This window comes from Aquarana catesbeiana, linkage group LG11 (genome assembly GCF_042186555.1).
Source record: "Aquarana catesbeiana isolate 2022-GZ linkage group LG11, ASM4218655v1, whole genome shotgun sequence".
NCBI classification, from domain to species: Eukaryota; Metazoa; Chordata; class Amphibia; order Anura; family Ranidae; genus Aquarana; species Aquarana catesbeiana.
Window position 1 is genome coordinate 4,444,126 of NC_133334.1, and position 27,893 is coordinate 4,472,018.

At 49.7% G+C, this 27,893-nt stretch overlaps 1 protein-coding gene across 5 annotated transcripts in view; it reads left to right on the forward strand.

The window, feature by feature from the left end:
- Positions 1-27,893, forward strand: part of SOX6 (SRY-box transcription factor 6) — a 507,467-nt gene that overhangs the window by 384,216 nt on the left and 95,358 nt on the right. For all 5 annotated transcript variants that reach the window (XM_073603957.1, XM_073603956.1, XM_073603959.1 and 2 more), the window contains 2 exons: positions 3,719-3,839; positions 24,339-24,418. In XM_073603957.1, the coding sequence (XP_073460058.1) occupies positions 3,719-3,839; positions 24,339-24,418 (201 nt within the window). The remainder of the gene's footprint in view (positions 1-3,718; positions 3,840-24,338; positions 24,419-27,893) is intronic.

Genomic DNA, 27,893 nt, shown 5'->3' on the forward strand with positions numbered 1-27,893 from the left:
GGGGGAAGAGAGAGGAGAGGGGGAAGAGAGAGGAGAGGGGGAAGAGAGAGGAGAGGGGGAGGAGAGGGGGAAGAGAGAGGAGAGGGGGAGGAGAGGATGGGGGAAGAGAGAGTAGAGGGAGGAGAGGGGGAAGAGAGGAGAGCATAAGGGAAGAGAGAGGAGAGAGAGAAGAGAGGAGAGAATAGGGGAAGAGAGAGGAGAGGAGAGGGGGAAGAGAGGAGAGGATAGGGGAAGAGAGAGGAGAGGGGGAAGAGAAGAGAGGAGAGGGGGAAGAGAGGAGAGGAGAGGGGGAATAGAGGAGAGGAGAGGGGGAAGAGAGAGGATGGGGGGAGGAGAGGATAGGAGAAGAGAGAGGAGAGGGGGGAGAGAGAGGAGAGGGGGAAGGGAGAGGGGGAAGAGAGAGGAGAGGGGGGAGAGAGAGGAGAGGGGGGAGAGAGAGGAGAGGGGGGAGAGAGAGGAGAGGGGGGAGAGAGAGGAGAGAGGAGAGAGGGAGAAGAAAGAGGAGAGGAGAGGGGGAGGAGAGGGGGAGGAGAGGATGGGGGAAGAGAGAGTAGAGGGAGGAGAGGGGGAAGAGAAAGGAGAGGGAGAGGAGAGGGGGAAGAGAGGAGAGCATAAGGGAAGAGAGAGGAGAGGGGGAAGAGAGGAGAGGGAGAAGAGAGGAGAGGATAGGGGAAGAGAGAGGAGAGGAGAGGGAGAGGAGAGGGGGAAGAGAGGAGAGGGGGAAGAGAGGAGAGGAGAGGGGGAATAGAGGAGAGGAGAGGGGGAAGAGAGAGGATGGGGGGAGGAGAGGATAGGAGAAGAGAGAGGAGAGGGGAAGAGAGGAGAGGCGAAGAGAGGAGAGGGGGAAGAGAGGAGAGCATAGGGGAAGAGAGAGGAGAGGGAGGAGAGGGGGAAGAGAGAGGAGAGGAGAGGAGAGGAGAGGGGGAAGAGAGGAAAGCATAAGGGAAGAGAGAGGAGAGGATGGGAGAAGAGAGGGGGAAGAGGGGATAGGAAGAGAAAGGAGAGGGAGAAGAGAGGAGAGGGGAAGAGAGGAGAGGGGGAAGAGAGAGGATGGGGGAAGAGAGAGGAGAGGGGGAAGAGAGAGGAGAGGGGAAAGAGAGAGCAGAGGATGGGAAAGAGAGAAGAGGGGGAAGAGAGAGGTGAGGAGAGGGGGAAGAGAGGAGGGGATAGGAAGAGAGAGGTGAGGAGAGGGGGAAGAGAGGAGGGGATAGGAAGAGAGAGGTGAGGAGAGGGGGAAGAGAGGAGGGGATAGGGGGAAGAGAGGAGAGGGGGAAGAGAAGAGAGGGAAAAGAGAAGAGAGGGAAAGAGAGGAAAGGGGGAAGAGAGAGGATGGGGGAAGAAAAGAGAGGGGGAAGAGAGAGGAGAGGGGGAAGAGAGAGGAGAGGGGGAAGAGAGAGCAGAGGATGGGAAAGAGAGGTGAGGAGAGGGGGAAGAAAGTGGGAAAGAGAGAGAAAGGAAAGGGGGAGAGATAGGAGAAGGGGAGAGTAGAGTGGGAGGGTGGAGAGGAGGGGGGAGAAAAGAGAGAGGAGATGGGGAGGGAAGAGATGAGTGCTGGGGGGGGGGGGTGAGGAGAGAGAAATAGTGAATAAATAAGGGGGGGATGTAAGAAGAGGGAATGTCCCGCCCCTGTCTGCCCCGCCCCTGTCTGTCCTGTGTAGATAATGAAGAAGGGGGCGGGGCTGTGACCCCACAGATCATTTCTTGGCGCTCTCCCAGGCTGGACACAAACTGAACTTTTTCTTCTACCAAACTGAGAAAAACCTCAGACGCCGCTGAGCCCCGCCCCCTCTGTGTCTTATTGGCTTTGTGCTCGGCGTGGACCTCTCCTTTAAGTGCGATATTAGTTATTGGTGATGGATGATGTTTCTTTGTCACCCGGTAAACATTTTGGAAATTTCTCCGTCTTTTATTTCCTGCCGTTTATTATCCTTTTATTTATTTTTTTTCTTTCGCTCTGCCGCAGTAAGTCCCATCTGGCGCCGTCCTATCAGGGGCGGGCTCGGCGGGTAACAATGTAACATGTCTTCATTAAGTTTACAGACAATAATAAAATGTCTTGGGGCTGCTGACAGGATGTGTTTGTCTGCGTTTCTGCGTTTTATTCTTTCGGCGGGATTGGTATTCCTGACGCAGTGCGTTCCCTCGTTTCTGGCGAATATGGTAGCGCATCAAGTCATAAAGTGTCAGCGAGAGGCGGGAGCCGCTAATGGAGGGAGAAATTAGTTTTATTTCTTGCAATGATGTCGCAGTTTTACTGTAAATCTCACGCCATCTGCGTTATCGCCGAGTATTTAATATTCCGCCTTGATGCCGCCGCCGGCTGTAAAATGTTTGTTATAATGCGCAGACTTTTAGGATTTGTTACGGTTTTAAATAAAAAAACGAGGTAAAAAAAAAAAAACCTGAGAAAAATCAGAGAAATGGCGCGGCGACTGACATTCGTCATTCTCGCAAAATACACTAAAAAAAAAAGTTCCTGAAAGAAGAAACCGGAAAACCTAAAGAGGAACTCCGGAGAGATCCGGGAACAGCCAGACAGCTAATACAAGACCCGACATCGGCTCCCCGCCCCCCACTGCACTTCAGATATTATGGCACTGCCAGGCACTGTGGTGTTGTACAAGGATCATTCCAACATGTTTGAGGTACTGGGGGGTGTAAGGAGAAAGGTAATGGTCCAGGGATGGGGGGAGGAGGTGGAGGGGCTGTGTTGGCCCTGGTGGGGTGGATAAGTAATTAGACAACTTCAGAGACAGAAGGTGAGATAGGAGTCTGCAGAGTCTGATCACTGGGGGAGGGGAGACTAAGGAAATGCCTCCTCCTCCTACAAAGTTACAACGTACAGTCTGATCACTGGAGGAGGGGAGACTGAGGAAATGACTCCTCCTCCTCCTACAAAGTTACAATGTACAGTCTGATCACTGGGGGAGGGGAGACTGAGGAAATGACTCCTCCTCCTTCTACAAAGTTACAATGTACAGTCTGATCACTGGGGGAGGGGAGACTGAGGAAATGCCTCCTCCTTCTTCAAAGTTACAATGTACAGTCTGATCACTGGGGGAGGGGAGACTGAGGAAATGCCTCCTCCTCCTTCTACAAAGTTACAATGTACAGTCTGATCACCGGGGGAGGGGAGACTAAGGAAATGACTCCTCCTCCTTCTACAAAGTTCCAATGTACAGTCTGATCACTGTGGGAGGGGAGACTGAGGAAATGACTCCTCCTCCTACAAAGTTACAATGTACAGTCTGATCACTGGGGGAGGGGAGACTGAGGAAATGCTACCTTCTACCTGCAGCAGACTGATGCAGAGTCACTGATTGGAGCTCTGTTTTTTCTCAGTAAATGATGGTGTTGTATATTAGGAATGTATTTCTGGAGGTTTATGAAGTTAATGACAGGTCCTCTTTAAGGCTCCTTCAATAAGGGGGGAGGGGGGGGGGGTGTCAGGAGCAGCAAAGCTCAGTCACTGCACAGAGGGAAGCAGCGCCCGCCCATGTAATGGAGGAGATGTATATTGATTATATGTAGAACATTGAATGGGTATGACACATTTGTGGGGGGAGGGGAGGAGCCGTTCTGCGGAGTACAATGGCGGCGCTCCCTTTGATATGGTAATGGGGGGGCCGGTGCGGAATGTCGGGGGGGGGGTCTCGGGAGGAGAGGATCTGCCAGGTTGGATTTGTTCGTTGTCTGATCAGAGTCTTGTGTTCTTCAGGTTCAGGGTCACATGCCTCCCCTCATGATCCCAATCTTTCCACACGACCAGCGGACATTGGCGGCGGCCGCGGCGGCCCAGCAGGGGTTCCTCTTCCCCCCAGGACTGACCTACAAACCAGGTAGGTGTGAAGTCACCCCTTGCGGGGCGGGGGTGGGGTGGGGAGGTATGAAGTGTGAAATTTGTCTATGTGAACATTTATAAAATAATATCTGTGAGCGAGCAAACCGTGCGCCCCGCTGAACTAGATGCCCTATGAGGTCACATCTTCCAGATCACCAAGAAAAAACGTTTATTACAAAACTTGTCCATAAACCTCTGATAGTATCTCTGGAGCAGGGAAGGGGTTAAAGCATCTCTCTGTAGACCCCCCCAGATGATTTCCTCCCATTTCCTGTGCCGGTGACAACCTGTGTTCAGGACAGGAAGTGAGGAGAAATCTTCAGGGGTGGCGAAGCCAGAATAAAACATTCCTTTATCAGTGCAATCTGAAAGTCTAGAACCCCTGCCAGCTTTTTATTACTGCCTGTGAGATTTTGCCTCATTTCCTGTCCAGGTGACAACATCAAAGATGGAAGCTGCCATGGCTCACTTGCTGCAGGTGGTGCCGGTACCAATCGTACAACAGCTTAGTGGGTCACCCGCAACAAGTATAGGTAGGTCCGGGGGTCCAGGCTCTTCATCCTTATTTCAGGTAATTGAATAATGGAAGGAGGATGAAGGTGACAACTCTGGAATATGAACCTTCAAAGACAAGTCAGCAATGGTAGCTTCCCTTGTCCACCCTGGCCAGGCCCCGTTTTCCTATAAAAACCTGGGACAGACCTTTTCCAGGGATGGATCCTGATGATCAGAAAAGACCCAGGATGTGTGGTCCCTGGGAGAATCCAGAATAAAGTGCCACATCAAGAATGAAGAATCCAAATAGGAGGTTCATTCCATTAAAACAGTCTAATATATGACAGACGACGCGTTTCAGAGGTCAGGAGCCTCCCCCCTTCATCAGGTTTTGAAAGGGTAATGAAGGTGGAGGTTGGACCAGCTGCTGAGGAGTGTGCCTCATCCCATCATTGTATCCATTCTCCTACTGAATTACTCCCAGAGTTCAACCTCCACCTTCATCAACATTTCAAGTCCTGATGAGCATCTCCTGAGCCCCGGAAAAGCATTGGTTACATTTATGGAACAGAACATATCAGACAAATATCAGGTTCATTTCACTAAAACAGTTCAAACATGTTCCATACATGTAGACAACGAGTTTTGAGGGTCAGGAAACTCCCCCCTTCATCAGGGCTTGGTCGGGTAATGATGGTGGCGGTTGGACCAGCTGCTGAGGAGTGTGCCTCATCCCATCATTGTATCCATTCTTCTACTAAATTACTCCCAGAGTTCAACCTCCACCTTCATCAACATTTCAAGTCCTGATGAAGGAGGCATCTGACTGCCGAAACACGCTGTCTATAGGTACATATTGGAAAAATAGGTCAGTTCTACTAAAACAGTCCATCGTGGGCCATGCATAAGTCCAACATTTTTAAGGGTCAGACAATACCCCCCTTTTTCAGGACTTGAGTCCACCCTCCACCTTCATAAACCTTTCCAGCCCTGATGAGCATCTCCTGAGCCCCGAAAAAGCATTGGTTACATTTATGGAACAGAACATATCAGACAAATATCAGGTTCATTTCACTAAAACAGTTCAAACATGTTCCATACATGTAGACAACGAGTTTTGAGGGTCAGGAAACTCCCCGCTTCATCAGGGCTTGGTAGGATAAGGAAGGTGGCGGTTGGACCAGCTGCTGAGGAGTGTGCCTATTCTCACTATTGTATCCACCCTCCTACTAAATTACTCCCCGAGTCCAATCCAACTTCATCAACCTTTCAAGTCCTGATAAACGGGACATCTCCACACTCCCGAAACGCGCTGTCTATAGGTGTAGAACATATTGGATATATAAGTTATTTCAAATAAAACAGTCCAACGTGGTCCATACATGTGTCCATGCATGAGTCTGTGTTTCAGGGGTCAGGAAATACCCCCTTCATCTGGACTGGAGTCCAACCTCCACATTCATCATCCCTCCAAGCCCTAATGAAAGGGGCATGTCTGGACCCCCAAAACGTGTTGCCTCACAGATCTCCTATAAGAACCCGGACCTTGCAGATCTCCGATAAGGACCTCGACCTCACAGATCTATAAGGACCCGGGCCTCACAGATCTCTGATAAGAACCTGAACCTTGCAGATCTCCGATAAGGACCTTGACCTCACAGATCTCCGATAAGAACCCGGACCTTGCAGATCTCCGATAAGGACCTCGACCTCACACATCTATAAGGACCCGGGCCTCACAGATCTCTGATAAGAACCTGGACCTTGCAGATCTCCGATAAGGACCTGAACCTTGCAGATCTCCGATAAGGACCTGGGCTTTGCAGATCTCCGATAAGGACCCGGGCCTCGCAGATCTCTGATAAGAACCTGAACCTTGCAGCTCTCCGATAAGGCCCCGGGCTTTGCAGATCTCCGATAAGGACCCGGGCCTCGCAGATCTCTGATAAGAACCTGAACCTTGCAGATCTCCGATAAGGACCTGAACCTTGCAGATCTCCGATAAGGACCTGGGCCTCGCAGATCTCCGATAAGAACACAGACCTTGCAGATCTCCGATAAGGACCCAGACCTTGCAGATCTCTGATAAGGACCCGAACCTTGCAGCTCTCCGATAAGGACCTCGACCTTGCAGATCTCCGATAAGAACCCGGACCTTGCAGATCTCCGATAAGAACCCGGACCTTGCAGATCTCCGATAAGAACCCGGACCTTGCAGATCTCCGATAAGAACCCGGACCTTGCGGATCTCCGATAAGAACCCAGACCTTGCGGATCTCCGATAAGGACCCGAACCTCACAATCTCGCCTGCCCGCTGTGATTCTCCACTATTCAGTTATGTGCAGATTGATAATATGGAGGACCGCCTCTATCATGTTGGATACACTTGCCGCATGCTGAAAGAGATTTTGGACTCTCTCCCTCTCAGAGATGAAGCGATTCCCCGCAGAACGTCTCACCTTTAATTAGACTAAAGAGTTAACAAAATGCAGCGAAACGTAATTAACGAATTTGACATAAAAATCTCTCCTTCCGATTCGCCATCTTCTGCTAACAACTTGCAGCGTCGCCTTCATTTTCAATTCAGATTTGTAACAAGTTACCTGCGAGATGACAGATTCCCCGTATGTGCCGCCGGTGACATCCACTTCCTGTCTGCAGAACATCGCTCCATCCGACCTACTGCCCTGGACACACCTATACCGATGTATTCTGCAGATTATCCTATCACTGACCCCTCTACAGAACATCACTCCATCCTACCCCCCCCCCCCAGACATATCAATACCGATGTATTCTGCAGATTATTCCATCACTGACCCCTATACAGATCCGCAGAGCATCGCACTGCCCCCTCCTGACAGATCTATATTGATATATTCTGCAGATTTTTCCATCATTGACCTCTTTAGAATTCTGCAGAGCATTGCTCCATCCCACATACCCCACCATTTAGATATATTCTGCAGATTATTCCATCATTGACCCCTCTAGTGATCTGCAGGGCATCACACCATCCCAAACCCCTCCTGACAGTCCCATACTGATATATTCTGCAGATTATTCCATCACTGACCTTCTAGAGATCTGCAGAACATCGCTCCCTCCCCTCCTGACAGATCTATATTCATATCTTCTGCAGATTATTCCAACACTGACCTCCCTAGAGATCTGCAGAACATCGCTCCATCCCCTCCCCCTCCTGACAGATCTATATTCATATCTTCTGCAGAACATCGCTCCGCCCCCTCCCGAAAGATCCATATTGATATCTTCTGCAGAACATCGCTCCGCCCCCTCCTCCTCCCGAAAGATCCATATTGATATCTTCTGCAGAACATCGCTCCGCCCCCTCCCGAAAGATCCATATTGATATCTTCTGCAGAACATCGCTCCGCCCCCTCCCGAAAGATCCATATTGATATCTTCTGCAGAACATCGCTCCGCCCCCTCCCGAAAGATCCATATTGATATCTTCTGCAAATTATTCCAACAGTGACCTCTCTAGAGATCTGCAGAACATTGCTTTGTCCCCTCCCCCTCCTGACAGATCCATATTGATATATTCTGCAGATTATTCCATCACTGACCTCTCTAGAGATCTGCAGAACATCGCTCCGCCCCCTCCTCCTCCCGAAAGATCCATATTGATATCTTCTGCAGAACATCGCTCCGCCCCCTCCCGAAAGATCCATATTGATATCTTCTGCAGAACATCGCTCCGCCCCCTCCTCCTCCCGAAAGATCCATATTGATATCTTCTGCAGAACATCGCTCCGCCCCCTCCCGAAAGATCCATATTGATATCTTCTGCAGAACATCGCTCCGCCCCCTCCCGAAAGATCCATATTGATATCTTCTGCAGAACATCGCTCCGCCCCCTCCCGAAAGATCCATATTGATATCTTCTGCAGAGCGTCGCTCCATTTAATGGGGAAGACATTTGGGGATTATTGAAGACGGAATTTATTTGTATTAAATTTCTGGTTGAATTTTTTATGAACTTTTTTTTTTCACTTTTAAACTTTTCCCGTCAAACTTTCTAAAATCCGCAAACCGGTAAAAGAGAAAGCGGGAGTCCCAGCACAGCGCCGAACCCGCCCAGACCGGCGAATTAGCGGCGTCTCTCCCCGCCGATGGGCGCTGTTGCGGGGGAAACGCGGCGGAGAAATATTGTCGGCGTCAGGAATTTATTGTTAGTTTAGCGTGATCAAGGCCGTAAAAAGAGAAAATAAAGGCGGAATATCAGCATGGGAGGACGTGTTTTATTCATGAGCGGTAATCAAACATTCTTCTATAAATATTACATTATGTGGAGACAAATAATCGCGGCGGCATCCATGTTATCAGAGAAATCGCGTCCCGCTAAATTGCTACAAGACAGGAGCCCCCCCCCAACGTCTCCTCTAATTGGACGGGACCATCACCTGTGAAGTGCGCAACAAAGAATCACCGCGAAAAAGTCAAAAGTTTAATTGGAATGAAACGGAGAGACAATAAACTCCGCGCCTGACGGACGGACGGCGATACAATGCGAGACGGGAGATTGATGAACACGCCGCCATGTAAATTGGCGGGATATTGCGTTACGTGTGCAGACGTTTCCTGCTAATGAATGGCGACGGCGCGATGACAACGCCATTGTCACTCTGCGCCCCAATCTGCAGATTGCTGGAACAATAAACGCCGTTATAAAGGGATTCATCTTTTCTCCTGACAGCGGCGGCGTGACGCCAACCGCCACCATCGCCGCCGAGTAATTACAATCCGCCATGTCAGAGGACGATCCGAAACCCAACACAACGTCCGAAGATTTCTGAAGTTTGCCTGATAATTTTATTATTATACTTTCCTCCTAAATAAACTGCACCAGAGGAGCTTACACTCTAATCTCCCCTCCCCCACAGTCGCACACTATTATTATTATACATTTATATAGCTCTGACATATACCACAGCGCTGTACAGAGATCACTGAGCCAATCACATCAGTCTCTGTACAGAGGAGCTTACACTCTAATGTCCCCTCCCCCACAGTCACATCAGTCTCTATACAGAGGAGCTTACACTCTAATGTCCCCTCCCCCCACAGTCACATCAGTCTCTATACAGAGGAGCTTACACTCTAATGTCCCCTCCCCCCACAGTCACATCAGTCTCTGTACAGAGGAGCTTACACTCTAATGTCCCCTCCCCCCACAGTCACATCAGTCTCTGTACAGAGGAGCTTACACTCTAATGTCCCCTCCCCCACAGTCACATCAGTCTCTATACAGAGGAGCTTACACTCTAATGTCCCCTCCCCCACAGTCACATCAGTCTCTATACAGAGGAGCTTACGCTCTAATGTCCCCTCCCCCCACAGTCACATCAGTCTCTATACAGAGGAGCTTACACTCTAATGTCCCCTCCCCCCACAGTCACATCAGTCTCTGTACAGAGGAGCTTACACTCTAATGTCCCCTCCCCCCACAGTCACATCAGTCTCTGTACAGAGGAGCTTACACTCTAATGTCCCCTCCCCCACAGTCACATCAGTCTCTATACAGAGGAGCTTACACTCTAATGTCCCCTCCCCCACAGTCACATCAGTCGCTGTACAAAGGAGCTTACACTCTAATGTCCCCTCCCCCACAGTCACATCAGTCTCTGTACAGAGGAGCTTACACTCTAATGTCCCCTCCCCCCACAGTCACATCAGTCTCTGTACAGAGGAGCTTACACTCTAATGTCCCCTCCCCCCACAGTCACATCAGTCTCTGTACAGAGGAGCTTACACTCTAATGTCCCCTCCCCCACAATCACACTATTATTATTATTATTACACATTTATATAGCTCTGACATATACCGCAGCGCTGTACAGAGATCGCTGAGTCTTTGTACGCTGCGCGGTTCCCGGTTCTGTTCGGCAGCTCTCAGTGGTCTGCACGGCGGTGAGTTGTCTTTCGCATTGTTGCGTCGTTCGCGGTCGGTCAGTTCAGGTCTCAGAGATGGTGGGGGAGGGGATGGCGGCAGGTCTGGGCTTGTCTTCTATTCTTCCAGATATGAAAGGAATCGCTGAGCGAAGAATCTCGGATCCGATACAAATGTGAGAAAACAGAATGCTGCAACATGTCAGCTGACGGCGTGCCAAGATTCTCGCGCTTCCCTAACCCTTCATGTTCCTCTGCGGAGGGCGATCGGACCGCGATGGACGCATTTGTGTAATATGGGCTTTCAGGGTGCCACTGCTGCGGGTTACCGCCATTGGGGGGGGGGATTTATTTTCACTTCCTGTCCAGGTGACCACACAGGAAGTGCAGGGAAATCACCCTAACTGGCAGTCAGCATTGAAGACTCGGCAGAGGCTCTAACCCTTCTACTCTATCCAAAAAGAAGAGCTTTGGCTGAAGCTTTACAAATATTTTGCAATGTTTCCAATGCTGACTTCCAGTGATTTCCCTGCACTTCCTGTGTGGTCACCTGGACAGGAAGTGAAGATAAATCTCCCAATGGGGACACAGTATTCCCATCCCCCAGAGTGCAGCTATTTATCGTGATTTGGAATGAATTATATTTCTAGATAGGAGGTTTGGCAGATGTATCAGAAAAGATGACGGAACTTGTGTGTGAAGCGTCTGATGGAAGCTGTCACTCTCTGACTCCCGGCAGGAAAGTTGAACCCCTTCATGAGTGACATTGCTGCCCAGGAATCGGCATACAGCCGGAATGTCAGCTTCCATCAGACACTTCTCACTGGCGCCGTGTTCTCCTCACCTTTCCACAGCAGACGAGTCATCAGTAAGGGAAACAGACAATTTGTGACAGAGGAAGGGTTGGGACTTCACTGGCTGCATGCTTGTTCAGCCCGGTGATTCAGTAGGCTTTGAAGCCAGGAGCCAGGCAGTCGGCATTTTGTAAAGGAGGTCGCCCACGACTCTCAGCATGGCTCTCCGTGGGGGATCTCAGTGCGGCTCTCAGCAGGGCTCTCAGCGGGGGTCTCAGTGCGGCTCTCAGCGGGGGTATCAGGGCCAATATCAGCGGGGTCTCAGGATGGGGTCTCAACATGGCTCCCAGTGGGGGTCTCGGTGTGGCTTTCAGCGGGGGTCTCAGGGCGGATATCAGAGCGGGGTCTCAGCATGGCTCTCATTGCGGGTCTCAGGGCGGCTCCCAGTGGGGTCTCAGCACAGGGTCTCAGGGCGGGTCTCAGTGGGGTCTCAGCGGGGGTCTCAGGGCGGGGTCTCAGCGTGGCTCTCATGGTGGGTCTCAGGGCAGGGTCTCAGGGCGAGGTCTCAGCATGGCTCTCATTGCGGGTCTCAGCGCAGGGTCTCAGCGTGGGGTCTCATGGCGGCTCTCAGCGTGGGGTCTCAGGGAGGGTCTCAGCGTGGGGTCTCAGCGTGGCTCTCATGACTGGTCTCAGGGTGGGTCTCAGAGTGGCTCTCATGGGGGGTCTCAGCGGGGGTCTCAGCAGGGGTCTCAGCGTGGCTCTCATGGCGGGTCTCAGCATGGCTCTCATGGTGGGTCTCAGGGCAGGGTCTCAGTGCGGGGTCTCAGCTGGGGTCTCAGTGTGGCTCTCATGGCGAGTCTCAGGGCAGGGTCTCAGTGCGGGGTCTCAGCATGGCTCTCATGGCGGGTCTCAGCGCGGGGTCTCAGGGCGGGTCACATGGCAGGTCTCAGCACGGGTCTCAGCGTGGGGTCTCATGGTGGCTCTCAGGGCGGGTCTCAGCGTGGCTCTCATGGTGGGTCTCAGGGCAGGGTCTGAGCGCAGGGTCTCAGGGCGGGTCTCAGCGTGGCTTTCATGACGGGTCTCAGGGTGGGTCTTAGAGTGGCTCTCATGGCGGGTCTCAGCGGGGGTCTCAGCGTGGCTCTCAGCTTGGCTCTCATGGCGGGTCTCAGCGTGGCTCTCATGGCGGGTCTCAGAGCGGGGTCTCAGTGTGGCTCTCATGGCGGGTCTCAGAGCGGGGTCTCAGCGTGGCTCTCATGGCGGGTCTCAGCGTGGCTCTCATGGCGGGTCTCAGAGCGGGGTCTCAGCGTGGCTCTCATGGAGGGTCTCAGAGCGGGGTCTCAGTGTGGCTCTCATGGCGGGTCTCAACGTGGTTCTCATGGCTGGTCTCAGCGGGGCTCTCATGTCGGGTCTCAGCGGGAATCTCAGCATGGGTCTCATGGCAGGTCTCAGGGCGGGGTCTCAACGTGGTTCTCATGGCTGGTCTCAGCGGGGCTCTCAGGGAAGGTCTCAGCGGGAATCTCAGGGTGGTTCTCATGGCGGGTCTCAGCGGGGCTCTCAGAGCGGGTCTCAGCGGGGCTCTCAGGGTAGGTCTCAGCGGGGCTCTCATGTCGGGTCTCATGGCGGGTCTCAGCGTGGCTCTCAGAGCGGGTGTCAGTGGGGCTCTCATGGCGGGTCTCCTTTAAATGACCGAGCAGAGACAATGCGGCGGGTGAAGCTGGCAGAGCGGAATTACGAGACGCGACACATTAATAGCGGGAGAAGTCATTGTTGTCTCCGGAACGATCCATACATAGAGAACATAATGGGCCCCGCCGCCCCGACAAAAGGGCCCCATTAACAATTCAATTAATAATACATTAGTGCGACATTTAATTAATAATACGCTCGGGCGGCGGGCTGCCATTCCGCCGCACCTTCCTCATTGTAACGTTTTTTACATCGCGCCAATTTCCATCCATTATTTCCCGCCGACTAATTGTGTGTTTTTTGTGCCCCGTCGCCGCGGATCGCGCCTTGTTTGGAAACAATGACAGCGGTAATGGCTGCACACGCGTGGGATAAAAGCCACGGCGGTCGGGGAGAATTAAATTAAACTCTCATATTTCTGTCTTTACGAGCGCCATAAACTCCCTCCTGAGTGGACGCGGCGCAGTAAAGATAACGACCTTGACCGTTTACTCATCTAAAACAAACGTTCGGCGTCATCCTTCTCTGTCCGCAACGCGTCTTCCGCGCTTCTGTCTAATTGCTTTCAGTATTAAATCTCTCCGCACAATCCGAGCGGATTAATTACCGCCGGACAAACGGGCTCAGAGCGGGATTATACCCGTGATTGCTTTTCACTGTCTTCTCTGCGACTGTTAGAGACGCCGATCCTCTGAGGCGATGGAACACCATTGACGCGGGTCGCTGCCAGTAGGGCGCCAAACCAGGAGGCATGTGACTTTAGAATTTACATTTTGGGGCCGGGGTGTCCTTTAGGCGCCATTCGCACTTGTACAATGCCGAGCCGCTGACTTTGGAGCGGAACTTTGGCTTTGACCAGCGATAATGGACAACTGTGGCAATGTAGAACATTCAGCTGTGACTTTCATGCAACTTTTGAGGGTTAACATTGAAGTCTATGGCCCTCAAGTTACATGAAAGTCGGTCCAAGGTAGTGCATGATTTTCTTTTTAGTCGCACAGATATTAGCGGTTATCATTGGAAAACATGGGGGACGACTTGTCCAAAGTCGCATGACAGATCGCACAAGTGTGAGTGGAGCCTTAAAGTTGCATTAAGGTTGCACTCCAAAGTCGGGGCACTTTTGGAGTTGTACAAATGTGAATGGAGCCTTAGGGTGGTTTGGAGAAGTCTAAGTGCAGGCGACGGGAAGTCGCAAGAAAAATCCAATGCGTTTCGGGGGCTCAGTACTCCATCAGAGCCGGGAAACGAGAGAACATCAAAGGACATCACAAATCACATTGATACAGTTGCATTTCCTCTGTCCCCCCCCCCCCCCCCAGTGATCAGACTGTACATTGTAACTGTGTAGCCAGTGACAAGCTGAGAGGCGGCACTTTCCATAGACTACAATTTGATGACAGGTCCTCTTTAAGAAGAGTCTCAGGCCCCCCCCGGACGGCGTTATCAGTTGTCGGTGAATTTCCTCGTTCTTCATTTTTTGGATATAAAGTTGTTAGAAGAAGTGAAATGAAAGCCGCAGAACATCGCCTCCAACCAGAGCGCAGGGTGTGGTGCAATAAATAAAGGAGAAGAAAATAACTGAAGAGACAGATAAAGAGATTTCACAGAATTGAAGTTCAGCAGCTGGAGAGCCACAGGGAGAATGTTCCGGAGGAATGGAGGAGAGATTAACCCTTCACCTGAATGAGAGAGGAGAGCCACGACCCACAATGACACACCGATACTGGGGGGCCCCAGAACAATGACACACCGATACTGGGGGGCCCTAGAACAATGACACACCGATACTGGGGGGCCCTGGAACAATGACACACCAATACTGGGGGGCCCCGGAACAATGACACACCGATACTGGGGGGCCCCAGAACAATGACACACTAATACTGGGGGGCCCTAGAACAATGACACACCGATACTGGGGGGCCTCAGAACAATGACACACCGATACTGGGGGGCCTCAGAACAATGACACACCGATACTGGGGGGCCCCAGAACAATGACACACCGATACTGGGGGGCCCTAGAACAATGACACACTAATACTGGGGGGCCCTAGAACAATGACACACCGATACTGGGGGGCCCCAGAACAATGACACACCGATACTGGGGGGCCCTAGAACAATGACACACTAATACTGGGGGGCCCTAGAACAATGACACACCGATACTGGGGGGCCCCGGAACAATGACACACCGATACTGGGGGGCCCCAGAACAATGACACACTAATACTGGGGTCCCTAGAACAATGACACACCGATACTGGGGGGCCCCAGAACAATGACACACCAATAATGGGGGGCCCCAGAACAATGACACACCGATACTGGGGGGCCCAGAACAAGACACACCGATACTGGGGGGCCCCAGAACAATGACACACCGATACTGGGGGACCCCGGAACAATGACACACCTATACTGGGGGGCCCCAGAACAATGACACACCGATACTGGGGGGCCCCAGAACAATGAAACACTAATACTGGGGGGCCCCAGAACAATGACACACTGATACTGGGGGGCCCTAGAACATTGACACACCGATACTGGGGGGCCCCAGAACAATGAAACACCGATATGGGGGGGCCCCAGAACAATGACACACCGATACTGGGGGGCCCCAGAACAATGACACACCAATACTGGGGGGCCCCAGAACAATGAAACACCGATACTGGGGGGCCCCAGAACAATGAAACATTGATACTGGGGGGCCCCAGAACAATGACACACTAATACTGGGGGGCCCCAGAATAATGAAACACTGATACTGGGGGGCCCCAGAACAATGACACACTGATACTGGGGGACCCCAGAACAATGACACACCGATACTGGGGGGCCCCAGAACAATGACACACTAATACTGGGGGGCCCTAGAACAATGACACACCGATACTGGGGGGGCCTCAGAACATTGACACACCGATACTGGGGGGCCCCAGAACATTGACACACCGATACTGGGGGGGGCTCCAGAACAATTACACACCGATACTGGGGGGCCCCAGAACAACGACACACCGATACTGGGGGGGCCTCAGAACATTGACACACCGATACCGGGGGGCCCCAGAACAATGAGACACCGATACTGGGGGGCCCCAGAACAATGACACACCGATACTGGGGGGCCCCAGAACAATGACACACCGATACTGGGGGGCCCCAGAACAATGACACACCTATACTGGGGGGCCCCAGAACAATGACACACTAATACTAGGGGGGCCCAGAACAATGACACACTGATACTGGGGGACCCCAGAACAATGACACACCGATACTGGGGGGCCCCAGAACAATGACACACTAATACGGGGGAGCCCAAAAACAATGACACACTGATAATGGGGGGCCCCAGAACAATGACACACCAATACTGGGGGGCCCCAGAACAATGACACACCGATACTTGAGGCCCGTAGTATAGGGGGGTCTCTCCATTGCACCCCCTGGTAGTCTCTGCGCGGCGGTGTACGGTTGGGTGAGGGGTGCTGGGTGGCGGTGTATGGTTGGGTGAGGGGTTCTAGGTGGTGGTGTACGGTTGGGTGAGGAGCGCTGGGTGGTGGTGTATGGTTGGGTGAGGAGCGCTGGGTGGCGGTGTATGGTTGGGTGAGGGGTTCTGGGTGGCTTGTACGGTTGGGTGAGGGGTTCTGGGTGGCTTGTACGGTTGGGTGAGGAGCGCTGGGTGGCGGTGTACGGTTGAGTGAGGAATGCTGAGTGGCTGTGTACGGTTGGGTGAGGAGCGCTGGATGGCGGTGTATGGTTGGGTGGAGGATGCTGGGTGACAGTGTATGGTTGGGTGAGGAGCGCTGGGTGGCGGTGTATAGTTGGGTGAGGAGCGCTGGATGGCGGTGTATGGTTGTTTGGCGGTGTACTGTTGGGTGAAGGGTGCTGGGTGGCTGTGTATGGTTGGATGGTGGTGTACTGTTGGGTGAGGGGTGCTGGGTGGTGGTGTACCGTTGGGTGACGGTGTATGGTTGGATGGTGGTGTACGGTTGGGTGAGGAGGGCTGGGTGGCGGTGTACGGTTGGATGGCGGTGTACGGTTGGGTGAAGGGTGCTGGTTGGCGGTGTACGGTTGGATGGCGGTGTACGGTTGGGTGAAGGGTGCTGGTTGGCGGTGTACGGTTGGATGGCGGTGTACGGTTGGGTGAAGGGTGCTGGGTGGCGGTGTACGGTTGGATGGCGGTGTACGGTTGGGTGACGGTGTATGGTTGGATGGTGGTGTGCGGTTGGGTGAAGGGTGCTGGGTGGCGGTGTACGGTTGAATGGCAGTGTACGGTTGGGTGAAGGGTGCTGGGTGGCGGTGTATGGTTGGATGCTGGTGTACGGTTGGGTGAAGGGTGCTGGGTGGTGGTGTACGGTTGAATGGCGGTGTACGGTTGGTTGAAGGGTGGTGGTGTACGGTTGGGTGAAGGGTGCTGGGTGGCGGTGTGCGGTTGAATGGCGGTGTTCGGTTGGGTAAAGGGTGCTGGGTGGTGTACGGTTGGGTGAAGGGTGCTGGGTGGCGGTGTGCGGTTGAATGGCAGTGTTCGGTTGGGTGAAGGGTGCTGGGTGGCGGTGTACGGTTGGATGGCGGTGTACGGTTGGGTGAAGGGTGCTGGGTGGCGGTGTACGGTTGGATGGCGGTGTACGGTTGGGTGAAGGGTGCTGGGTGGCGGTGTACGGTTGGATGGCGGTGTACGGTTGGGTGAAGGGTGCTGGGTGGCGGTGTACGGTTGGATGGCGGTGTACGGTTGGGTGACGGTGTATGGTTGGATGGTGGTGTGCGGTTGGGTGAAGGGTGCTGGGTGGCGGTGTACGGTTGAATGGCAGTGTACGGTTGGGTGAAGGGTGCTGGGTGGCGGTGTATGGTTGGATGCTGGTGTACGGTTGGGTGAAGGGTGCTGGGTGGTGGTGTACGGTTGAATGGCGGTGTACGGTTGGTTGAAGGGTGGTGGTGTACGGTTGGGTGAAGGGTGCTGGGTGGCGGTGTGCGGTTGAATGGCGGTGTTCGGTTGGGTAAAGGGTGCTGGGTGGTGTACGGTTGGGTGAAGGGTGCTGGGTGGCGGTGTGCGGTTGAATGGCAGTGTTCGGTTGGGTGAAGGGTGCTGGGTGGCGGTGTACGGTTGGATGGCGGTGTACGGTTGGGTGAAGGGTGCTGGGTGGCGGTGTACGGTTGGATGGCGGTGTACGGTTGGGTGAAGGGTGCTGGGTGGCGGTGTACGGTTGAATGGCGGTGTACGGTTGGGTAAAGGGTGCTGGGTGGTGGTGTACGGTTGAATGGTGGTGTGCGGTTGGGTGAAGGGTGCTGGGTGGCGGTGTACGGTTGAATGGCGGTGTACGGTTGGGTGAAGGGTGCTGGGTGGCGGTGTATGGTTGAATGGCGGTGTTCGGTTGGGTGAAGGGTGCTGGGTGGCGGTGTACGGTTGAATGGCGGTGTACGGTTGGGTGACGGTGACCTCCATTGTGATGTAGATTGTGGGGGGAGGAGGAGGTTATGTAACGTTCCCGTATTGTGTGGAGAATGTCTCATTGTGTTGGGACACGTCGGGCTGTTGGGAGGCTCATTCCTCCGGAATATTTGGACAGGATCAAACAATGAAATTGCAGATAAATATCCAGTCATTCCAGTTCATAGCGGAGGATTTCCAGCCCAGCCTTATCGCTTCCTAGAAGAGATCAGACACCTCTCCTTGTATATATCGCTCGGCACACGTATACCGAATATCCATTGTCTGGTGATCTGGTCCCTCACTTTACAGTCAGCCGGTGTGACTACCCCAAACCTGACCTTGTATTTCCAGATGAATTGTGAAATCAGGCTTGCAGGGGGAGTGGCTGCCCAGCAACATGATTGGCAGGAGGAGGAGGCAGATTAGGGTGAATCTGTTCGGGTTCGATTTGAGGGCAGCCTTGGCAAACATTGCAAATTGCATACTTTAATGCCAACCTCATGGAGGCAAAATTAGGAAATCAATTCTGTCCATTTTCAAGGCTGATAGGAAAGGTTGTTATCCAACGAAGGGCATGGGGGGCTGGGCACTGCCAGGGGGGACACGTACTGATCCAAAAAGAAAATGCTTTGCCAGGAGTGTCGCCTTAAAGTTCCCTCCCCATGTTGAAGGCTCTTAGCCTGGTGTGATTAAGAAGGTAGAAATGGGGGGTTGTTTGTATGCCCAATTCATCTCCACTTCTCTGACCACCCAGGCTTCATGGCTGGATAAGGGTCACGGCTTGGGGTGCCCTCAGAATGAAGATGTGGTGTTCCCCTTCAAAATTTATACAAGACCCTTATTTGAGGATTGGGGTCTGGTATAGATTTTAGAGTAACCACATAAAAAAAAAACATGAAGCTTTGGATGGCCCCTAAAATTCCATACCAGTCCCCTCAGGTCTAGTGAAGATTTTGGGGTTTCCTTATTGTATGGGTTCCATACAAGACCTGGGGGGTCAGTGTTTCTTTTGTGTGGGGCTCTACCCTAAAATCCATACTAGACCCCAATCCTGGATAAGGGTCCGGTATTAATTTTTTTGGGGGGGCCAACATCACCTTTTTTCACCAACATTGTCATTGACATAGAAACTAATGATTGTATAGCCGCCAGTGTCCTAGCAACAGTGTGCTGGCAACCTGGCATGCACAGCGTGCTCGATTGCTAGGAGGCAGGTGGCCACTTGCATTCTAGCAACCAAAGTGCTTGTGGCCAAAACAGCAAGTGGTGGTCATTTAGTGGTAGTAACTCCGCCTCTAAGCGAATTAATTCCGGGGTCACCCTGTCTAGCTCATCCATTCGCCAAACTGCGAAAACCCAAAGTTCACACCAACCCATGGCAGTCGTGAGCATGAACCCCATCCCTAGTACTAGGATGGGCTCACAGAAGGGGGAGAGCCTGCGGGGGGGGGGGGGGGGGGGTTCACGCCATCCGCATAATGTCAGTCTCTAAAAAGTGTTGTCACCCTCCGCGTTCTGTACAACCATCGGAGGGCGCCGGTGGGTCCTCATTACCTTCCGATGGGATTCGGGCATTTCTGTGTCTCAGGTTCCTATCTGGCTGAAGTTGCCAAGAGTAAAAAAAATAAAATAAAAAAAAAGCGAACAAAATGGCCGCCATCCCGCTCTCTTGGCGAGCGATAATAGATGCAGATGCTCTCCTGGCCCGATCAGCGATTCACGCACACAGCGGGCTCCGCGAGATCCGCGTTCCATTGACAAAACACTTTTATACGATGCGTTTACTCCGCAGTAAATTCTCTTTAAAGACGACGGATCATTGGCGCTGCGGCGTGTCGGAGAGACAAAAGAGGCGGCCATGAATTATTCATGATACGTCGGGGAGGGGGGGGGGGGTTGGGGGACACATCATACCTAAACTAGTTCCCGCTGATAGTTTAAATGCTTATTTCCAACCTCTTTAAAGCGTCATTAATTCTGCGGCGCCCTTTGTGCGCCCGTTCTATATATTTTACCGGAGACGGAAAGGTGGAAAGAAGCTTTATTTAACCTAAAATTCACATTCTATTTGGGGGGGGGCACGATTTAACATATCGGAATAAAATAAATCACATCAGCTCGGGCGCATTGGGGGTCGGTGTCATTAGATGCGATTTTAGTTTCCGGAAATAAATAAATTAAAATCACGCGAGTCGCCAACGAACCAAAATCAACCACATGGAAAGGGGAAAATAAGATGGCATATTTTGAATATTGCTCGGCGGGGGGGCGGCGCAGTGTAGTGTTCTGGGAGGCATTGTAGCCGACCGTCATAGGCAATCAGACGCCAATTGTTAGTGGACTGTGTGTGAGCGCTCGCTGTGCTCACTGGCCTGATGAGGTATTATGGGCCGAATGCAAAGCGGATGGCGAGATTAAGAAAGGACTTTTTTTTTTTTTTTTTTCTTTTTAACTTAACGTTAATGTGGAGTTGGTTGGGTGTCGCGTCCTGCCGGGGCGATGAAAAGTCGTTTTCGAGGTAGTTAGTTTATGCATTGTTACACACGCAGGCTGACGTGTGCGCTCCGAGCGCATAGATTTACCCGCTGGAAGCAACCTAGAAGACGATCACCATTAAATTCTGCTTTCTTTTGCAATATTTTAATCTCTTAAAGGGACTTTTTTATTATTTAAGATAATTTTTAGGTATATTTAATTTCGTGACCTTGCGGTGAGTGAAGGGGGCTCATTTACACTGGTGCGTCTTTCAATGCGCTAAAACACATCTCCTCGATCACGAGGATAAAAATAGTGCCTGTTTTTATCTCTGCGCTGCATTGCCTTTTAAAAGAAATTTGACCTCCATTTTGCTCTGCGTTTTAACCCATAGAAGTTAATAGCAATGCGTCAAAATGCACATAATATGCTTTTCAATGCATTGGCCAATGGCTGGTAACTATCTACTCCAAATCCTAAATTCAAAAACGAATTGAAAACATCAACACACAAAGGAAACGCAAAAATGACGCAGAACAAGGAGCTGCTAGTCCTCTGCTGCTGGTCACATGTTCGAAAATCCCGCCCAAAAAACAGCCCTTGGAATACAGAGTAAAAATAAATAATTAATAATACTTAACAATAATATTATTAATTATTAATATCAATAACACCAACATTTTATTGATATTAATAATTAACATCAATAAAGTGTTTTAAATTGTCATACAAATATAATCTTTATTTTGTTGTGGAAATAACACAGTGTGGGTGGATTTCTGCCAGTCGCAGGCTGTGCCACGCCCCCCTCCAGCCTGTGTCTTAGAATAAGAGGGAGGTGAAGCCTCTGTCAATCTACATGTAATATCCACCCCCCCATTGTGTTTAGCTGGTTAGTGGGTGTGGAGGAGAATGTGGGCTGTCATTAACCACAGTGTATACGCCCACATGTGTGACTCTGTAGTCACATGGGCTGCTCAGACGTGATAGGGAGGAAATGCTCAGCATAGAAACTTACTGAGAACTGAGCATGTCCAGAGCTGCCACCACCGCTCTGCAAAATCCCTCGCTGCATTGTTTACATGGACAGAAGGGGGAGATAGAGAGCAGCGGGATCAACCAGGATTTCTGCAGAATACAGAAAAGGAATCTCATAGTGATGAGTGAGGATGGCCAGCAAGGAATACGCCATTTATTCATCTTTTTTTATGATGGGGGTTTAGTGACACGTTAATAACTCCATCAGGAATTGGAATATAAGTATTGCTTGTAGAAGGCTGCTGTGAGCGGAGTCCCCCTGTAAAGGGTTTATCACAATTCACATTTATCATCCAATAGGAAAGTTTCAGGTCAAAATGTAGAATTATTGAAGATATTAAATTTCACTTTAACAAGATCAGGATCTGAACTCTCAGCAGATAACAGATCAGGATACTAGAGAGATACATTGTATCATATCAGGATCTCATGGATAACAATGGGGGTGTAATGTCCTTGTTACAATGTATAATACCAATATAATATTACAGGTAATATTCGGGGTGTTCTCAAATACCATTACAATGTATAATAATGATATGATTGTATCAAATCAGCATAATTATTAATATACATTGTACCGGGATACCAGAGGAAATATCACCCTGAATATTGGGCAGATTATACTGATAATATACATTGTAACAGGTACACAGGGACATAATACCCCAAATATTATACAATGATATATTATAGGTAACATTCAGGATGTTGTTGTCTCCTGTGCCTGTTACAATGTATCATATCATTGTATAATATCAGTAAAGGATTATAATTGTGTACCTGTTACAATGTATAATAATGATATCCTTGTATCTTATTATTGTTTAATATGGTCAATATTTGAGGTGTCCTGTCCTCATGTGCTGGTACAATGTATAATGATAATTATGATACAGTGATATCATTATTATACTCTGTAATGGTACATGAGAACATAACACCCCCAATACTAACAGTAATATACTATTATACAATGATATATTATAAGTGGTTGTAATCCTCAGACATGAAATCTGAACACAGCGTATCCCTCTATAGTGTGTACTTGTCTCAGTCCAGAGCTCTAAGTGTCATTTCTGTCTGTTGCCTCCTTCCTCTGCTATCTGCATGAATAATCAGCTCTGTTCCTGTGTGTCTGTGTGAAGGGGGTGTGTCTCATCCCTCCAATCAGCTCTCAGAGATCTCCTCGCTGAGCTCTACAGAGTGTCATTTCAGCTCCCCACCCCCTTTTTTTCTAAGCTCTCAGACAACCTTTAAAAAACTGGACTGTAAGACCCCTTTCGCACTGGAGCGTTTTGCAGGTGCTATAGCGGTGCGCTGGCAGGGCGTCAGAAAAAGTCCTGCCAGCAGCTTCTTTGGAGCGGTGAACGCACCGCTCCTCCACCGCTGCTCCCCTGCTTGAAATCAAGGGTTAAAACCGCCCCGCTAGCGGCCGAATAGCGCCGCTAAAACGACGGTAAAGCGGCGCTAAAAATAGCGGCACTTTACCGCAGATGCCGGTGGAGGCACAGTGTGAAAGGGGTCTAAATGGATGTAGAGGAGAGAATGAGGCAGATAAACAGGTACAACTTATGTAGGAGGATTTGTTTCATCTCTGTGTATCACCTGAGGATAGTCACCACACTGGGTATATGGAGGGTGTACAACCAATTTAATATTCAGAGTATTATGTCCTTGTGTACATGTTACAATGTATAATAATGATTATGCTGATATGATACAATGATTGCATTATTATACATTGTAACAGTACACAAAGATATAACACTCCGAATATTAACCGTGATATTATACAATGTTATAGTTAACATTCGGGATGTTGTTGCCTCCCGTACCTGTTACAATGTATAATAATAATAATGTATCATATCATTGTAAAACATTAGTAAAGGATTATCCTTGTGTACCCATTACAATGTATAATAATGATATCATTGTATAATATGGTTGATATTCGGGGTGTTACATCCTTGGGTCCCCATACAGCGTATAATAATGATATCTTTATATCTTATGATTGTATAATATCAGCATAATACGATTATTACTGGGGCTGCGATTTTCTCCGATATCCTGTTACAACGAATGTATCAGATCTGTATAATATGATCGATATTCGCTCCCGTTACAATGTATAATAATGCTATCAATGTAACTGATCATTGTATCTTATTGTTTTCTATCCGTATAATCTGATTGATAATTGTTCCCGTTACATTGTATAATAATGATCTCATTGTATCATATCACATATTGACTCATGGGGGGGGGGTTCACTCATTAAACTGAACTGCAATGGGGCCCCTTTGCCAGGCCACAGAAGGAGCCAATCCGTGGCGATTATCTGATCATCACCCACGGATTGGCCTGATCTGCTTATGAGGAGAGCAGGAAATGTAAAGAAATGGGGGGGGGGGGTGGGGGGCGGGCACTAAATCTGTGAACCATTCTGTGGGTGCCCTGAGATGCCCCCCAAGTCTGCGGGTCACCTCCTGGCACTCCTGTATTACCCAGCATCCCCTGTGTGTGTGTGTGTGCAGATGTCTTGCTGAGCGCGGGTGTTGCGCAGGCGGCTGTGTTGGCACTTGCAATGTGTCGTTTGTGTTCATTGTCTAAATCTGAGTCTATTGTTCTCCCCGACAGGTGATAACTACCCCGTGCAATTCATTCCATCGACAATGGCAGCTGCCGCAGCTTCTGGACTCAGCCCGTTACAGCTACAGGTATGTGCGGAGACACTGGGCCGCCAGCCAAACTGTGAGTGTGGGTGGGGGAGGGGGGGAGACACTTCCCAGCTGTATGCTAACTATCACTGACTGTCAGATCGGGTTACGCAATATTATAACCGTGCCGTCCCAGCCGTGTATATATACTGCCCCTCCGGGGTCACTGCTGTAATTGTCAGGTGTTACATATCAACTCTCTTCTTCCTGATTAAAGGAGTTCCCCGACTTCACATAACATTGTCACCTGGTGCACTGGCTCAGGCGGCTCTACAAGAGGAACATCATGTTCTCTGATCCTCCACCTGGTGATATAACATCTTCTATAGGATCTCAGATTTTGGGGCGTTGTAGCATTTCTCTGAAAATAATTATAGTATTGTTGGAGGTTTATATAGTTTGCTGTTCCATATTTTCTTGGCTGTATTCAGCATGTTAATGTGTCGGTTCTCCCCCTCATGGCCCTCTAGTAATGAGGCTGTAGTGTACAACCCCCGCTGAAATTACAGGATAGGCCACCTTGTATTCAGCTAGTAGCCTAGAAAAGGGGAGCAGTAAAGCAGAGTCACTATACACACACTATAGAGACAATAAAGATTTATAGTTCATTACATACTGATAATATGATTTATATATAAGGAACCCTACAGGACATGTTTGCTCTTCTCAGTTTTCACTACTGATTGCCCAATGCCATCCTTGCCAGTGACTAAGTGGGTGCCAAGAGACTAATGGTATATAATTGGTGTGCCGGGACACTAACTGGGTTACTAGAGAGCTAGGGGTGCTCGGACCCTAGCAGAACATAATTGGGGTGCTGGGTCCCTAACAGGACATACTTGGGGTGCTCAGAGCCTAGCAAGACATAATTGGGGTGCTCATACTGTAGCAAAACATAATTCATGTGCTTGGACTCTAGCAGGACTTAATTTGGGTACTGGGATTCTAGCAAGACGTAGCTGGAACCCTAGCAGGACATAATTGGGGTGCTGGAACCCTAGCAGGATATAACTGGGGTGCTGGAACCCTAGCAGGATATAACTGGGGTGCTGGAACCCTAGCAGGACATAATTGGGGTGCTGGAACCCTAGCAGGACATAATTGGGGTGCTGGAACCCTAGCAGGACATAACTGGGGTGCTGGAACCCTAGCAGGACATAATTGGGGTGCTGGAACCCTAGCAGGACATAATTGGGGTGCTGGAACCCTAGCAGGATATAACTGGGGTGCTGGAACCCTAGCAGGACATAATTGGGGTGCTCAAACCCTAGCAGGACATAATTGGGGTGCTGGAACCCTAGCAGGACATATTTGGGGTGCTACTCACAGATATTCTAGCTTACAACATATCAGTCTCCTACCACACACCATACTAAGACCACTGTTAGGGCAAAACGAGTCAATTACCAGATCTGCCTGAACAGAGACCACCTGACCATTGCCAAGACCATAACCATGTGACCAGACATTGGAGTGCTGATCACTGATCCCACCTGAGTATTGCCAGGATATTGATCATGGGACCAGACATTGGAATGCTCATCACTGAACATGTTTACTATCTAGACATCATGTGTCATTCCCTTATGATGGGATGCAGAGGAGGAATTTCCTTCTATTTTATACATATTTCTGATAGTCTTTTATTTTCTCTTGATGGTGACTGTAGCATGTATGTGTTTCTGTCATAGGAAGGATTGTTGGTCTCTTTCCTCTGTCTGAAATGACAAACAACATGAAGGGACTGGGGGGACAGAGTGACTTTCACCTAAACACGTTGTTGCTGAATGTTGTCTTAGATAAAAGGTTTGTGGAAGGAGCTTTACTTCATCCGTCAATGCGGACAAGACAAGAGAGCGCGGGGTGCGAATATCCTATTTATAGAGCAGATGGCGGAAGGAATTAGCGAGGATAAAGAGCTTCGGCTACAAAATGGAGACCATTTATAGAATGTTCCAGATATATATATATAGAAGTCCATCTCTATTATTTCCATCTCTATCTGTCACCCTGAAGACACCATTCACCCCCCTCTGCTGGCCAATTCCCAGATAGATACATAGATGGTCCCAGTGCAACATGCTCCTCCATCACTTCTTGGGGTTAGAATCCACCTTCTTTTCCCTTGTTTACCTCCTTTCTTCCTTCTTCTCTTCCTTGCGTCATTTCTTACCTTCTTTGCTTCCTTCCTTCATCTCTTCCTTTCTTCTTTTCTCTCCTTCTCTTCCTTCTTTCTTCCTTTGGTTCCTTCTCTCCTTTTTTCTTTCGTTCCCTCTAAATTTCCTTTCACCTTCCTTGAATGTTTTTACGTTCTTCCTTTTCGCTTTTTAGATAGATAGATAGATAGATAGATAGATAGATAGATAGATAGATAGATAGATAGATAGATAGATACTCAAAGCAAACTGCTCCTTCATCACTTCTTGGGTTTAGAGTCCTTCTTTCCTTTCTCCTTTTCCTTCCTTCTTTCCTTGGTTCATTTCATCTCATTTTGCCTTCCTTTCATCATTCCTTTCATCTTTTTCCCCCTTGCCTTGCTTCCTTCTCTTGACTTCCTTCCTTCGTCTTTTCCTTCTTCTTTTCCTCCTTTCTTTGGTTCCTTATTCCCTTTTTCCCTTTACATTTCCTTAATTTTTCCTTTCATTTTTTTTCACTTTCTTCCTTTTCCCAGATAGATAAATACTCAAAGCAAAGTGCTCCTTCATCTATTCTTGGGTTTAGAGTCCTTTCTTCCTTTCTTCCTTCTCTCCTTCTTTCCTTGCTTCACTCCTTCCATTTTTCCTTTTACTTCTCCCTTTCCTTCTCTTCCTTATTCCTGTCTTCTTCCTTCCCTCCCTTCCTTATTCACTTCCTTATTTCTTCCCTTCCTTTCTTATTCCTTTCATCTGTCTAACCTCCTTGCCCTCATTCCTTTCTTCTTCTTTCCTCCTTCCCTTGCTTTCTTCTTCCCTTCCTTCCCTCTCTTCCTTTCCTATCGTTGTCTCTTCCTTCTTTCTCCTGCTTTCCTCCCATCTTCTCTTACTTCCTTTTTTGCTCTTTTTTTTTCTTTCTTTCCTTCTCCCCTTAGTTCTTTCTTTAGTTCCTTCTTTCCCTTTCCCTTCCCTCTAAAGTTCCTTCTTCCTTTCATGTTTTCACTTTCTTCCTTTTCCCTTCTAGATAGATTATAAGACTCAAAGCAAAGCGCTTCTTCATCACTTTTTGGGTTTAGAGTCCTTCCGTCTTTTCCTTCTTTCCATTCTTACTTTTTTCTTGCTTCACTTTTTCCATTTTTCCCCATTTTATCCTCATTTCCTTCTTCAGTTTTGTATTCCTTTCTTCCCTCCCTTCCTTCTTTACTTCCTTCATTCCTTGCTGCATTTCTTCCCTTCCTTCCTTCTTTACTTCCTCCCTTCCTTCTTTACTTCCTTCATTCCTTGCTGCATTTCTTCCCTTCCTTCTTTATTTATACTTTTTTTTTCATCTTCTCTCACTCCCT